The following is a 16270-nucleotide window of genomic DNA, read 5'->3' as shown; positions in this document are numbered from 1 at the left end:
AGATGAGCCTGAAAGGCTGGCAGAAGTGGCATCAGGAAAGGCTTCTTAAATTATGTCAAATTGTGTTTTACATCGAGGGCCAGACGAGCCACTGAGGCACTTTAAACAACAGAGTGTCACAGTCATATTCACTTTTCTAAAAGGCCGCTCTAGCTTCCTGATGGAGAATGGATTGGAGGGGCAAGACTGGAAGCAGAAAGAGACGACTGTTGTCCAAGCAAGTGACAGACGTGAATGGAGGAAAACGTGAACCTACCCACCTGGGTCTGGATGAAACATTGTTTGGGACCCTTGCATTCAGTCCTTCCTTCATTCAAGCATTTATTACTGTCTTGTATATAATGGGTACCAGACTATAAGGATAAATGAGATAATATCTCAACAAATTTATCGGTTAAAAAGATGTTGGGCAAGTAATCAAAAAGTGAGGTACAGAATGTTAACAGAGGAGGAGACAAATGTCCTGAGGCCACACAGAAGCAGCCCATCTAGCCCACACTGGCAAAAATCAAGGCTCTGCAGACAAGACATCTTCTCAATTCAATTCTAAAGGATGGGCAAGAGTAGTGCCAAAACAAGAATGAGAGGGGAAAGCACAGGACAGAATGACAATATTGTAAAAGAAAATTCCTGACCAGCTCGGGCATCTGAAATATTTGAAAGGTAAGGGATATAGAGCACAGGGTATAAGTCAACACCCCGTGAAAGGTAAGAGGGAGCAGCCTTGTGAGCCCAATAGCTCCCTTCTTCAAGAGGGCAATAGGAAAAGGCAGAAGACAGGCCTTTTAGACAACTCCCTGACAGTACCGTGAAGAACGGACGGAGAGAGGAGGCCACATCAGACCCAGACGCCTTGGTTCCTGTCTCTTCCCTCTGCCTGGAATGCCATTCTCTTTGGCAAACACATTCATCTTTGAAGGCTTAGTCAAGCCTTCCTTAACTTTAACAGGAGGAAGAATCAACTAACATCCTTTCTTCCTAGTTTACATGAACGTACTGCCAGCTACCCAGAGCTGCAATTATTCATTAATGTTTTCAGTTCTCCTCTTTTAATGATAAGCTTCTTGAAGCAAGAGAACAGAGTCCTGTACAAGTCCAGGACCAAGTTCAGTAATAATTATTTCCCTAATAAAAATAAGATCCAAATTAGTTTATAGTAATTCCCAAAGATAACCAGTGCTTCCATTAACTAAAATGTCACATTTGAACATTCCAACCAGGATCAAGGAGATTTACACTTGTAGCAGTGTTACTTCAAATGCTAACCTCCAATTTTTTCCACTACAGCTTTGTGCTTCCTTTCTAAATGCTGAAGATGCCTACAGCATTTCTCCAGTTTTCTTTTCAGATCTTGACATTCCTGCTTTGCATTTTCAAGTTCTTGGAAGCAGTGTCCACAGCATGAATCTTTAATTTCAAGGATCTTTTTCTTATCTGCAAAAATTAAATGATAGCACACTTTTATATCAATGTAGACTATGAGAAGGAAGGAAACCAGATGACATGACTAAAGGCTATAGTGTAACTGAAAAAAGTATGATGCTTAAGAAAAAGAGACTTGAATTTAAATCCTGTTTTCACTATTTACTGGCTTTTTCATTACTTAACCTCTGAGACAAGTTTCCTAATATGGAAAATTGAATAATATCATCTATTTTAAAAACTGCTCTGAAACACAATGCTCAGATCTTAGTATCGAATACAGTTTTCCAGTAAAAGGAACCAGGGTTCTTCAAGAAATGGCTGACTCCAGTACTGAGACAGGGTACATTCAAGATGAGACTAGAATATTTTGCTAGGAGAAGGACATTTTTATGGTCCTGAAAGTATCTCCCCACAGATTCCTTATTAGTTGTGGAGGAGAAAAAAAACACAGTAATTATACAGTGAAGAAACTGGACAACAAGAAATATGAACATCACACGTCTCTGGGTGTGGTATCACACCACCTGTGCAGCGGTCCAACTAAGAGAACACAATGCATAACGAATCATGAAGAAACACCAGACAAACTCAAAATGAGGAAAGTTCTATTAAAAGCCAGGGGTTGACAGGTGTTGGGGAGAGTAAAGAATATATCTCTCAAAAATATCAATGTCATAAAAGGCAAAGAGAGGCTATAGAAATACCCTAGATTAAAAGAGATTAATGAGACGTGACATCTAAACATAATACGTGACCACGGATAGACCACATTACCATAAGGGGAAAAAATGCTATAAAGACTTAATCAGATCAATTGACAAAATTAGAATACAAAGAGCAGACTGATAAAACTATGTAACACATATTTTCATCTAATGTTAAATTTACTACACTAAAGTATATAAGAAAAATTCCAATTTGGGGAAAATACACACTGAAGTATTTGGGAGGAAAAGGGCATAATGTATATAGTGAAAGTGAAAGTGAAGTCACTCAGTCGTGTCTGACTTTTTGCAACCCCATGGACTGTAGCCTAACAGGCTCCTCCGTCCATGGGATTTTCCAAGCAAGAATACTGGAGTGGGTTGTCATTTCCTTCTCTAGCAGATCCTCCCAACCCAGGGATTGAACCCGGGTCTCCCACATTGTAGGCAGATGCTTTACCGTCTGAGCCAACAGGGAAGTCCTATGATGTATACAACCTATCTTCAGATGGTTCAGAAAGAAATGAAATGTTCACAGACATGTACACACGGAGGAACGCAAATGGGGTAATATGTTATCACTACATGTATCTAGGTAGGTAAAGGGTATATGAGTGATCTTTCAACTATTTTTATTTTTGCAACTTTTCTGTGAGGTTTGACATTATCTCCAAATTAAAGGAAAAAAAAGATATAAAACTGTCAGGAGGTATAAATGTACAAATATTGTCTGGCACAGAACTTGGCATAGAGCAAGTATACAATAAGGAATAGCTATGGCTACTACTAACATATAAAGTTTATAAAATTTAAGTAATATACAAAAACGATAGAGATTATTACTATTAATATAACTGATATAATGAAGTAGGAACACAAATTGGCACAGGCTCAGAGGCCAGTATCTAAAATGTTGATGTAAAAACATTGGTCCAGCAAAATGATTCTTAGCATTCTTCTTAGTTTTCAGTTTCTTTCAAATGGTATCATTTATGTTTACAAACACTAAAGGATTAATGAAACATCACCATACATGGCACTTACACACTTCATTGAAGGTACTGTTTTGTGAAACTGGAAACCAGGCCAAATGCCCATCAACAAGAGAATAGATAAATTACACTATATTCATACAACAGAATACTAAACATCAATGAAAATGATTGAACCAGAGCCATATACATTAACAAAGACAAATTTTAGAAGCTCAATATTAAGTGGAAAAAAAACAAGTTACAAAGACTAAAACAAGTATTAAACCATTTTTATAATGTTAAAAGACAAAAAGCAATAGCTTTTTGAGGATACCTATATTTGGTCAAAACATAAAGAAAAGCAAGTAAAATTTTTTTTTTTTATGTCAGAATATTTATTACCTCAGTTGGTGGGGAAATTACAGGGATGGAATGATGATGAAACACAGGCATCTTCAACAGTCCTGGTGATGTTCTACCTCCTAAGTCAAATAGTGGGTTCCTGGTTGTTGGGTTGATAACTTACATGTGCGTTACACATATTTTTTGCATGTATCAATTATTCCATAATTAATATTTAAATTAGTTTTTAAGATAATAAAATATTAAGAGAATATAACCACACTACTAACAGTGGTACTCTCTGGTAATAGGACTGTGAGAGGCTTGATCACATAATAAATGTTTTGGATTACTCAACCCTTTCTGATGTTAATGTGTTCGTTTTTAGGCAAAAAAAGATTAAAGAAAGAATGTAAATCCTTCTATAGTCTGATTTGTCCTAAGTCAAAACTGATTTCTTTCATATTGACTGGATCTCCCAAAGCCAAATGATATCTAAAACTCATTTCTATGCATTTCACAAATTAGGAAGTAACTTGCAAGTTATTCTAAATATAACAACAGACATAAAATGACATTGAAAAGTAGGAAACAAAATACAAATTAGGATAGTATTACCCTGCTACTTGTTAAATTAGTATTTACTTAATTGGCAAAAAGATATTCCCAACCATCTAGAACCTAGAGGTAAGGGAAGAGGGTCTCTGGTCAGAGGATGAGAGAAATAACAGTCAACTGATGTCTTAGAAAAGGCAGATGTCCTCTAGGACTCTGCTAATATGCCTACTGAATTTGAGAGTGTGGAAACTAAGGTTATTCACTTTGTACATGATTTCCTCTGGCAAGCCTTAGTTCTTTCCCAGGTTACAATGGAGAGAGCAGACAAGAAACAGAAAAATTATGTATAGTTTGTAGGTGGAGGGAGGGAGCAGGCTACAAGGGGTGGATGTCCTAAGAGGACTAGAACTTACAAGGAGTACAGCAGTTCCTAGTTCAAAATCCCAGTAAATGGACAGTATATGCCCATATTCCCCAGTGAGCTCTGAATACCTCAAGGGGCTACAGCACGGTGCAATTCTTTCCAAACAACTCTAAGTCACTAAGTTAAATTATTAATTCATCAGATATTCAAGGAACACAAACCATGTGCCATTCACTATGTGCCAGGTGGTAGAGAGGAAGAGATAAAAACACTGCCCCCTACCTGAAGAAAACCCCAAATACATCAGGAAACACTTAGTACACTTCAGAAAGATTTCTATTAAAAATAGCTGAAATAAGCTTCAGTAACCTAAACAGAAAAGTATCAGTGATTTGACAATTCTCTTATGTGTAACCTCTGATTTCTCAACAAAGCCAGGGAATGAAAACATGACCGCTCTACTAAAATTTTCATTATTACATTTATAATAAGAGTCACTTATGAATGGAAAGACCATGAAAAGAGAGGAAATATGAGGGCCTACAGCAACCCTGTCTTCTAATATAAAATGAACCTAGGGAGAGGATACACATAAAGTATCAGTCATATCACCCATTTGTTCACTCACGAAAACCGTGTACATCTTTGATTTCCTTTTATCCTCAAAGCAACCCTCGGGAACTGGAATTATGGATATTGCAAAGACCAGTAGGAACGGAATCCCATTACCGGCTTCTGCTTCTTGTACGGCCACCAAAGGCAGAGCATGATGTCCAGACATAGGCGCAGGAAGCATCGCCTGGACTCCAGAGTCTCCTCTGCCCGTGGCAGGATCCTTAGAGATCTTGGTCATGTTTCTCTGAAACAGATTATTTTCATAGTTAATGCCTATTAAAATTCTAATTAAAATGCTAATATTAAAAATGTAAAAAGAAAACACAGCCTTAAAAAAATCTGGCCTAAACTATCAACATTTTTCTTAGGGTTTTACGTGAATAGTGTCATTACTATCAGCTAGACTCCTATGATTGTATGTTCCAAATGAGACCATTATCCAACAGAGGACTGGTAGACTAGCTATGGGACAGATGGAGATATCGTTTGCACTTTTAAGATATTTTAACAGTTTATGTGATCAACCCACAGGACTGACATGAGCAATCAGAACTGTTCTTGAAAATCCAAAACATTTTCACTGAAACAGGGGGAAAATTCAGTAGAAATTTATGATACTAAGCTTATGCCTTCCATGAACTGAAAGTAACAACAATAAAAATTTTTGAAACTTACATAGTATGCTATGTATCTAAATACTTTATGTTGTCATTTGTTGACAAGGAAAGACAGTTCAATTCTAATGTTAAGGAGAGAAAATGAGACTCACCTAAGTGAAAATCTTGTACAAGACTATTTCCTCATTAGTACTTATTGAACACTTTCTGCATTCTAGTTTCTGTTCTGGCAACACAGCTACTAACTCAATAATGGTGGGACATTTTTTTAAGGCAATATATTTTCTGATTTTGGACAATTAGTGAATCCCAAACAGATCAGATGATCTTGAGAAAGCTGTCTTGTTTAATTACTTAAAATACTTTATATATGCTTAACTCTGGAAGCCTTGATTTTGAATCACTGTCAGGAAAGCTACCCATGCAGCCCAACAGAAGCAGAGGTCAATAGGTACAAAGACTGCAAACTCCAGGCAATCAAGACACTATGAGGTTGAGGCCAAAGGAGTAATAAAAAATGATTCCAAAGGCAGCTAATGTTTCCAGTTTCTGCTCAGAATTGGAGAAAAGCCAGGATGGCAAAAAAAGTAGCAATCTTTTTGTCTTAGTTTTAACTTGACATTGGTGGTAAGACCACACATATCCTTAAATTTGTTTAAAAATTGTGTTTCAATAGCTATTTCTCTTTTCTTTTAGTCATTATGAACTGCTGAATTAATATACTTAGTATATAAATATAAATAACATGTTTGATAAGGCATTCATTTTATTGGAAACTGTATTTTTAATTCATTGCAACTTCACCATTTAAAATCTTGATAATCTAAACTTAATTGTTCTCATCAACAAAAAAGTACAGAAAATAGGTGAGGTGATGGATGTGTTAATTAACTAAATGGTGGAATCCACCCAGGGATTGAACCCAAATCTCTTGCATCTCTTACATTGGCAGGCAGATGCTTTACCACTGTGCTACCTGGGAAGACTCTTTCACAACGTATATGTATATCAAATCACCATGATACATACTTTAAACATCTTACAATTTTACTTGTCAATTATAGCTCAATAAAGCTGAAAAAAAAATTTTTAATTAAATCTTGACATTTAAGTAATTTTAATGAGGACTTGTTTTATATGTACTGATCACTTTTTTCCAGTCTTAAGTTCCATGAGAAGTTCAAAAAACCACAAATGTAATTAATTATAAATCACAGTTCTTCACATTTATGGCACTTATATCGCAAATTTATAATCACTGCTTTTTAATCATTGCTTTATCTCAACGTCCTGAGCAGAGTTAGCTCTAAGACGGCAGAAGGCTGAGTACTACTCTTCTGTGACAAATTTCTGTAACAAAAGCCAAATAAGACATTTCAGAGTCACCCTTTTCTCGAGAATGGAATCTGATCCCACTCAACATAAGCTGCAAAAGTCTAAGTTCTGAGCCAAATTATGTGAATTTGTCTCCATATACGTGTAAGACACATCAAGTCATACAGAGGATCTTTTTTTTTTTTTTTTAATAAATTTATTTTAGTTGGGGGCTAATTACATACAGAGGCGCTTGCACAACTATGTGTGCTCAGTCGCTCAGTCATGTCTGACTCTCTGTGACCCCACGGACTGTAGCATGCCAGACTCCTCTGTCCATGGAATTTTCCAGGAAAAAACACTGGAATGGGTTGTCATTTCCTTCTCCAAGGGATCTCCCTGATCCAGGGATCGAACCCATGTCTCTTATGTCTTCTGCATTGGCAGGCAGATTATTTACTGCTGTGCCAACTGGGAAGCCTGCACAACTATAAGCCCTATAAAAAGACCCCAGGGTGGATTATATGTTAACATTAGGAGAATGGTGTTGTGAGTTTCTTGACTTTTACAGCAGACAAAAGTTTGCTTCAGGAAAGCAAACTTGAAAGCATATAACATGATCTTCCCATCACTTCTTACCCTTTAAGTTGCCATAAGTAATTCTTCTTAATTATATACTTTATCCAAAAATTCTCAATAAAGTATTTTAAGCAGTATTGATGGGAACTGGTCTTGCCCAGTGAATTTTACACTAAAAGTAACTATTAGGCAGTAACATCTTTGTGAAATCAAGAATAAAAATATTAACTGGGTTGAATTGGGATGGGGTAGACTGATCTTTCAGGTTCCTTTGGCTCTACAATTCTGTATTGTTTCAAATGCAAGATGCAGAAAGACCAAGCTGTGTCATTTGTATCCTACCAAATTCCAAGGAATTAGACCAGGGATTTGTATTTTATTTTTCAGATGAGTAACTATAATTTATGACTACCCAAGTAATAAACTAGACATCACTAAGTATGGGATTAGAACTCAGATTTTCTTTTTTGTAGCCTATAATTGTTTTCAGAAGGTATTAATACCAAATGCTCAATCCTGGCCTTGAAAATCTTTAATCATGATATTTTAATGAATCTTAACTCATGTTTCAACTCTTCTATCAGACAAAACTTATAATATTGGCATTTTTTTCTACCTCAAAAACCAAATGTTAACATTGGCTGCTCACAGTGGCTAGAATACCATTCTGGAATTTTTATGTATACCTAATGTCTTTAATGATAAGGCACCAAGACTTTGGTTTTATCAGATCTTGCACACAAACTGAAAGCTGGTGTCAGAGAATACTTATACAATGAAAAGAATACAACTAATCCATTCTACATACACATACAAAGTACACCAACACAACTCTGCCTCAGAGTTTTCCGTGATTAAACCATACCTCTACTTGTTTATTTCTATAACAATATTCTTTGGACTCAGTGTTTTTTTGCCTGCACGAGATACAAATTCAAGGGTAAGCAACAGGCTTTCAAAATCTTTAGAAGTTCTAGTTTAATATGATGCATGTTTCTTAAAGTTGTCATGCCCCCCAAAAATAGGAATGAAAGTTATTCCATTTCTGAAATCTGAGGTCCTTACAAAGAACAGCATGGGTTTCGTTTTTTTAGGAAAAAAAGATATCTAGAAGATAAAAGCTCTGCTCATATTTGTGGCACTATGAAGAAGCAAAATTTTGGGGGCAAAAAAGAAAATATTGCAATCCTTTGAATTTGTTGAAGATTTTTTAAACCACTAGTAAAAACACAAGTCTCACATCTATGAAACTGGAGAATGAAGAAAGGAAAAAATACCAAATGCAACTTCAATAATCATACATGACGCTGAATCACAGCTCTTTTCACTTATCAGGAACATACCTTCCCCCAGTCTGAGTTGACAGTTTCTGTAAGCAAGGAGACTATATCTTGAAATGCTTTCTGTATGCAGGCTTTTAGTTTTTCAAAATATTGCACAGACATCCATTTCGAAGAACAAGTCGCCAAGAGTTCCAAAAGGGGCTTACTCTCTGAACCACTGGCTTGCTCCTTCTGGGCGTCCTTTAAGAGAAACTCCAAGACAGTTAGGATGTCTTCCTCATGCTGATGGATTTCCAGTTGGATTCGCCTGGCTTCCTGCATAGTCCATTCTCTGTGGCTCTGGTCTAGACATGTCTGAAATTCTGTCTCCTTCTGAAGAAGCAGTTCAGTTTTTTGCTTCATAAAGTCTTCCTTAGCTGCAGCAAGCACCTCATTAATTTTATTTCGATGGTCATCTAAAAATTGCCGGTAATCTTGCTCATTTTGTTCTTGAATTCTGTGGATTTCTTCTTGCTTTTCTTTGTTCCATTCACTCCGGGCCTTTGCCAGCTCAGCCCTGACAACCACGGGGAGTTCCTCATTCTTTAACTCAAGCTCTCTCTGCAGAGAATGAATCTTCTCTTCCATTTCCTTTCCAGGTGTGACATTTTTCTTCATATTTGCAACCTCGCTTTTCCATTTCTCTTTAGCTTCAGAAACAGCAAACAATATCTAAAGGGTAAAACAATATATCATGAAAACTTTTTATGATTCTTTTCATCAATAAAAAAAATTAAAGTTACTGTTTGGGTTAATTTTTGAACTTGTCAAACAGATTTAAAATCAAAATTAAAGAGAAAAAGTAAATTTAGATAAGACATTAGCTGGTCCTAAAATATAATTACACTCAATGTGAGGATCTTTGCCCTCATTTTAAATCATCTAATATTTTGTCTTATGTAATACAAAAATAAATAAAATTTAAAAATAAAAATTAAACAAAATTAAAAAATAAAACATCCATTTCTATATGGATAACTAGAAATTTAAAGTGACCAAAAAATATACAATTACATAATTATATGAAACTAATTTTAGAAAAAAAATTGTATTTTAATACAGATGCTATCTCAAATCTAAGCCACCCAAAAATAAATCATCTTTTATGTGAAGCAAAAAGCAGCCTCATAAGGAAATCTTACTATTTTTAGGAATGTAACACTTACCTGAACAATAACTTGCTGACAAACATAATGTATTTTAATGCAATTCTACTGCTTAAATCAGTTCATAAAATATCAAACAGAAAAGTCATTTTTTCATTAATCTAATTTTTCTTTGTAACAGAATAACAGAACGAGTAGATCATAGGCATCAATAGAACACAAGCAAAAATTAACAGGGGATCAAAAATCCTGAGCTCAAATCCTGACTTGGACTACAGAGGCAGCCTCATGTAATACAGGCTCTGGAGTTAAACTGCTGAAATTAACAACTTTCCATTCCTCAACTTAAAGAAGTTAAGGAAATTGAGGGATCCTCAATTTCCTCATCTATAATCTGGAGACAATTACAATGCCCATCTGATAATTGATTTTTTTTAATTTAAATTATTTATTTAATTTATTTAAATAAGCAAAAAATTATTTGAGATTTTTTTAAGATTAAATGACAAAAATAAGTAATCCATTTAAAGCACTTAGTCCAGAGCATAGCAAACAATAAGACTCAGAAAATATTATGTATTTATTGTTACTCTTGGCTGCACAGGCTTAGAAAATTTCTTCATCTGTTTTACACTGTCTTCTATATAACAAGCAGATTAGATGATAACCTCAAGTTCCTTTCACTTCTAATATTCCCTGGACTAAATCAGAGAAGCCACAAGGATACAAATGCAAAAGAAGGATTGGTCTGGCCTAGATGGTGGTGACCACTATGAATCAATACCATATATACACTGTGGCTATGGAGATGGGGGGTCGGCTTCCTTAATTCTCAGCTATTACATAACTATAGCAATGTCTTCAATACTATAGATTCCTAGACACGTTATATATCTTTACTCAATAAAATGTGCTCCTAAATAGTTGGATATAAGTCAAACATTTTGAATCATACTTTAAGTTTACTAAAGGAACTAGCTAAGATGAGCTTTACAAAGGAATTCATAGCAAAATTCTTTTACCACCAGTAAAATAATTCAGTAGCGATGTGACACGTTTCCTTCCCCAAGAAGGAAAACAGGGCATGTCACAGTGAATGCCTGGAAATGATCAACAGGTAGCTAGGGTGGAGGGGTCAGGTCCCAGCGAAATTGGGGGACCTGCCCAACCTCACCAAAACTATACAACCTCTCACATAAAGTTTTACAGGACAATTTGGCAGCATTACTTGATTTAGTGCTTCCTAACATTGCTGCACATTAGAATCACCTGAGGAGCTGTTAAAAATCCTGACGGATGCCCAGGCCACACCCTGTATCAATTAAAACATAAAGCCTAGGGGTGGCAGCCAGGAAGCAGCATTTTTTAAAGATTCTCAAGTTTTTCCAACGTGCAGCAAGGTTGAGGAACCACTGAACCAATTTGACTACTTTTGGATTCTGGAAACTGGCTTGAAGTTTCCACAGATTTTGATGGATCCCTCTAATCTTACAAGAACTTTTCGGCCAGTGCTGAAAAACGCTCTTGCCTATCTCATTGGCTTGGAGGAAGGATTTACATGTTAACTCACTCCAGACCCATCAAATCAGCATCTCTAGGAGCAAAGCCCAGGAATCTGTTCTAACAACCCCTCCAAGTGATTCTCATGCCTGTTGAAAGTTTGAGAAGCAACACACGGTCCTCTTGCTTCTGTATTTCTACATTCACATATATTCATTCAGGACTCTGTGTTCTTACAGAAAGATCAACTTATTATTCTTAACTTCTCAACTCTAAGAGACATATGTACATCATCATAGTTTCCTCTTTCTCTCTATCTCTTAAATTTCCTTTGGAAATACCAACTCATTGGAAAAGACCCTGTTGCTGGGAACGATTGACCGCAGGAGGAGAAGGGGGTGACAGAGGATGAGATGGTTGGATGGCATCATCAACACAATGGACATGAGTCTGAGTCAACTCTGGGAGATTGTGAATGACAGGGAAGCCTGGAGTGTTGCAGTCCATGGGGTTGTCAAGAGTCGGACATAACTTAGCAACTGAACAACAACTAAAAAAATACAGAGAATATTATAATGAACATCCATGTACCACCACATAACTTGAGAAAAATATTAAAACAGATATTTTTTTCACTTATGCTGAATTATTCCTTAATTTGTGGAATATAAGACTATGAATACAACATGACTCATTTACAATGTCTATTATACACATTATTTTCCAAAATTGTTGTGACAATAGGAGAGTAATATATGCTTGAAAGTGCAATCTATTATATTTTGCGTATTACAATTAAGAGAGGATATAAACATACAGCATAAAATAGCACCTTAAGTTTGCTATTTGTGGAGTTCTCATGAAGACTGTATGTTCATATATTTGGGGTACTTATCCATAGATTGTTTCTCATAAATTTGTACTGTTTTTCTTATCACATATAATGGTTCTATTTGATTCACTTACTTCCCTTATTTTTATTATCCCCTTTTAATTTTATTACATAAACAAAAATGTTTTAAGTGGTGTACATATTTTATCCTATTTGTCTGTCTTTGCTAGTGTGCCTGTTGCTTCACTACCAAATTATGATGCAAATCTGAAATATTCAATTTCTCTTAATTTTCCTATACTTTCATTTTAAAATGCTTAATTTCTGAATTAACTTAGAGTTTATTGTGATGTTTGGGGTGGGAAAACACTTTTTCCAAAGTGCTATCTGGCTATCATAAGACTACTTAATATAGAGTAATTCCTCATTCCATGTTTTGAAACAATTAAGTTCTTATTCGTTGTTGGACCTATCTTCAAAGTCTGTATAGTACTGAATGAAAAAGAATTGTATTTTTGTGACTCAACACTGTCCGAGTTATTGCTTTCCAACATATTCTATTAAGTGTTAGGGCTGGACTACTACTTCTTTTCCAGAATATTTTAAATTTCTTAGTCCTTTCAGTTTTCCAAATAAATTTTCAAATTATTGTGTCAAATTTCAAAACTAAGTTCAGTTTATTGGTATTCTGACTAGAATTGGTTTATACTAATAAAGTAAGTTGGGAGAATACAAATGGTTGTAATACCTGATGCTTCTAGTCAAGCTACATGACATCCCTGGAAAGAAGTGCTGATTATTTACCAAGGCAAGTTTAAGACTACTGATACAGCAGACAAAACAACAGTTATACATGTGAAAGGATATCATATAGCTAACTGCTCTCTGATTCTCCTAAAAATACGGCAAAGTAGAAAAAGATTTTGTTCCATGGGTAAGGTTCCAGATTGTGAGAGTTTCATTGACTCTGAAACACATTCTCTTCCCCTCAACTACATGATACTGATGAGAACAGATCCCACTACTTGGGTCATGAGCTAATGCTTAACAGGCACTATCGCATGTAATCCTCCCACAATACTGTGAGCAGGTCGAGTTCCTGAGACCGAGGTGAGGTCCTCCAGAAGCTTCTTCCCAGGAGAGCTCTTACCCGTTTGGCCACTGACTGCTCTTGTAGCTCCTCCCACTTCTTCTGTTCTGCTCTTACAAGTGCTTTATATTCTGCAAGCTCTGGCAGTTCTTCCAGCCACCGATGACGAGCATTCTGCACAGCAGTTTCTACCTTCAGGAGAGCAATTGTGAGAGACAGGGAGGTAAAGTAAGGTATACAATTTCAGAAAATCCCATTTGTAGGAAGCCACTATGATTTCCTGTGCATTTTACGCTGTTTTGCACTGGAGTAGTTAAACTGATTTCAAGTACCCCCCAACCCTTATCCCCAGCAGTGAATTTAATCCTTCTGTTCTAAATGTTTCATACTGGCCCATGCAAATGCCAAACCAGTAAGCAGAAAACTATACATGTTTAATGGCCACTACAATTAATAGAAAGAGCTTCCCTGGTGGCTCAGTTGGTAAAGAATCCACCTGAAAAAGAATCCACCTGCAATGCTGGATATCTGGGTTCGATCACTGAGTAGGGAAGATCCCTTGAGAAGGAAATGGCAACCCACTCCAGTATTCTTGCTTGGGAAACCCCATGGACAGAGAAGCCTGGTGGGCTACAGTCCATACAGTTGCAAAGAGTCAGACACAACTTAGCGACTAAACCACCACCACCACCATTAATAGAAAATTATACAAATTGCCACTTCCAACAAACTCCTATTTATCTCAGGGTGAAAAAGAAGACATGCAGGAAGCTTGCTTGGTGTTGGCTTCTGTCCAATCAGTATACCCACCACCTTCTCAGTCCTTGTGCCTGATGTATCAACATGTGCACACAGGCAAATGCACCAATACAGTTTAGAGCCTTATACTCGGCAATTTTTCTTGCTGTCAGGGATGAATCTGTGACTATAAAGTAAGCGGGATACTTCAAGTCAAGCAAAAATATACGGCTTGAATTATGAGGATGATCTGATTGTAAATCCATTACAGGTTACCACGGAGCATTTATTAAATAATCTTTCCTTATTTCCTTGTTCAAAATATCCAGATATACATATGACCATACATACACACAAAAGCAGAGTTGATGTAAGAGGCTAAATTTGTCACTAAGATGCTAAATAAATTTATAGGTAAATTCTAGGGAGTTAAAAACATGGGGAAAAGATAAAGCTCCTACAGAAATTTATATTCCTGAAGTTACTGCAAACATTTCCTTTCTACAAGATCCTGCTTTTTGTTTTTCTTCACAAGATCTGTAATTATATAAATACCAAACCAGCACCCTTAAATATGTCTCTTTGCCAATAAAACACTTCATTAACTCTGTTCAAAACTTCAACAGCTGAGAAAATTTTTTTTTAACTGATTGAAAATGTCCTTAATACAATTACATATACCTGCCTATGCTTCCATACTTTCAGGATCCCTTGTAAAATCATGTATAACAATTTAATAGATAGGCAGAACTTCAAGTATTTATCAAAAGCCGAGTATGTATTTTTTTAAAACTTTACTTCAGGTATTATCTTAAGACTTTACATTAAGTAACAGATCTAAAATTTTAAGATATATAATAAGTAGTATTATATTAAGGTATGAGGATCTCTGAGGGCTAGAAACCTTGTCAGGTGGTTTGTGAGGTCAAAATTATTTTCAAAATATTTGGACCTCCTTTGTCTTTCTTACTCCCATTCTTTCATGTGTAAATAGTACAGTTCTCCAGAGGCTACATGCTATATAATGTGTCAATCCCCTGACAGCCAAAGGCAAATGTGCATAAGGATTCTTATTTTTTTAAGTCTTCTTGCATTTTTTTTCCAATACAGTAAAAAAAAATATACAACCAACATAGGAAAAGCTGTTTCAAGTCTTCAGTTTTTAAAATTGTAAAGACATCCTGAGAAAAAAAAATTTAAGCATCACTGTAATAGATAATATTGACAAAATAATAACTCAACTTTATTCTATTAACACAGAGCTATGCCTTTCTCTGTCTAACCTTTCTTGGAACCAAGTAACACACCCCAGTTTAAAATGAGCTACCTTTTTTAGTGCTTCCAAGGGGAGGTGATGACACCACTTTTTGGTCACAGGATTTATAGACAAAGTCGCATTTAAAGGGCAAGCTTCCAGATTCAAGTCTCAACACAAATACTGTTAAATATCTTAAACCTGCCTATTACCTGTTTGGCAATATTTTCACAATATTTGAGTTCCAGTTCAAACTCAAGTTTCTTCAAGTTCCCCTTGATGGCTGTTTCCTTCTCCTGCTCTAAATTTTGCTGGATCTTTTGCGTCTTTTCTTCTATCATGATTGCCATCTCTTTCTTGGAAATAACATCAATGGTGGTTTCTTGGTCTGTTTGGCTGCAACAATCTGAGGTCTTCTTTTTCATTGCCTTTCTAGTTTGATCCAGTTTAGACTGCCACTCCTTTTCAAGCTGTTGAGTCAGTTCTTGTTTGATCTGTTTTCAGAAGAAAAATCGTATGAAGAGAAAAATATTCAAATAAGCAAAAACTAGAATTAATAGGTAGCCAAAAAAGCAACCACAGATGGTTTGAGAAGCATCTAGATATCGCTGCAGTAATCACCTGAGGTTTCAAAATGTAATCAATGAGAACATATCCTCACAGAAATCCTGAAAGTTACTCTTTATCTACAGGACACAAATCACATGGGAGATTTAAGTAGGTTGTATAAGATCAGGTTATCTCGCTCTCATGATGGAAACTTTCACATTGCCACTACAATGATGGTATGATTAAAAAAAAAATGAAGAAAATCTCTGCTATGAATACGTGAGTTTCCATCAATATCAGAGTTTCCACAAAGTAGGCATGGGGTAAGTATAATTAATGAACCTAAAATTGAACAATTTAAAAAATAGTTTGACTTACTTGAACAC

General features: G+C 35.8%; 1 protein-coding gene across 50 annotated transcripts in view; it reads right to left on the bottom strand.

Annotated features, from left to right (window-relative positions):
- The window catches only part of CEP152 (centrosomal protein 152), a 96232-nt gene that overhangs the window by 15588 nt on the left and 64374 nt on the right, over nt 1–16270 (bottom strand). For 27 of the 50 annotated variants that reach the window (XM_081508467.1, XM_081508465.1, XM_081508496.1 and 24 more), the window contains 5 exons: nt 15548–15829; nt 13403–13534; nt 8836–9486; nt 5097–5226; nt 1267–1434 (listed from right to left, as the gene is read on the bottom strand). In XM_081508467.1, coding sequence (XP_081364593.1) covers nt 1267–1434; nt 5097–5226; nt 8836–9486; nt 13403–13534; nt 15548–15829 — 1363 coding nt within the window. The remainder of the gene's footprint in view (nt 1–1266; nt 1435–5096; nt 5227–8835; nt 9487–13402; nt 13535–15547; nt 15830–16270) is intronic. The other 23 variants (XM_081508493.1, XM_081508489.1, XM_081508483.1 and 20 more) reach the window with 1 other exon arrangement.

Source organism: Giraffa tippelskirchi, chromosome 7, assembly GCF_054371585.1.
Source record: "Giraffa tippelskirchi isolate mGirTip1 chromosome 7, T2T-mGirTip1v1.2.pri, whole genome shotgun sequence".
In the NCBI taxonomy this organism is placed as follows: domain Eukaryota; kingdom Metazoa; phylum Chordata; class Mammalia; order Artiodactyla; family Giraffidae; genus Giraffa; species Giraffa tippelskirchi.
This window is presented reverse-complemented; position numbering and strand designations above follow the sequence as displayed.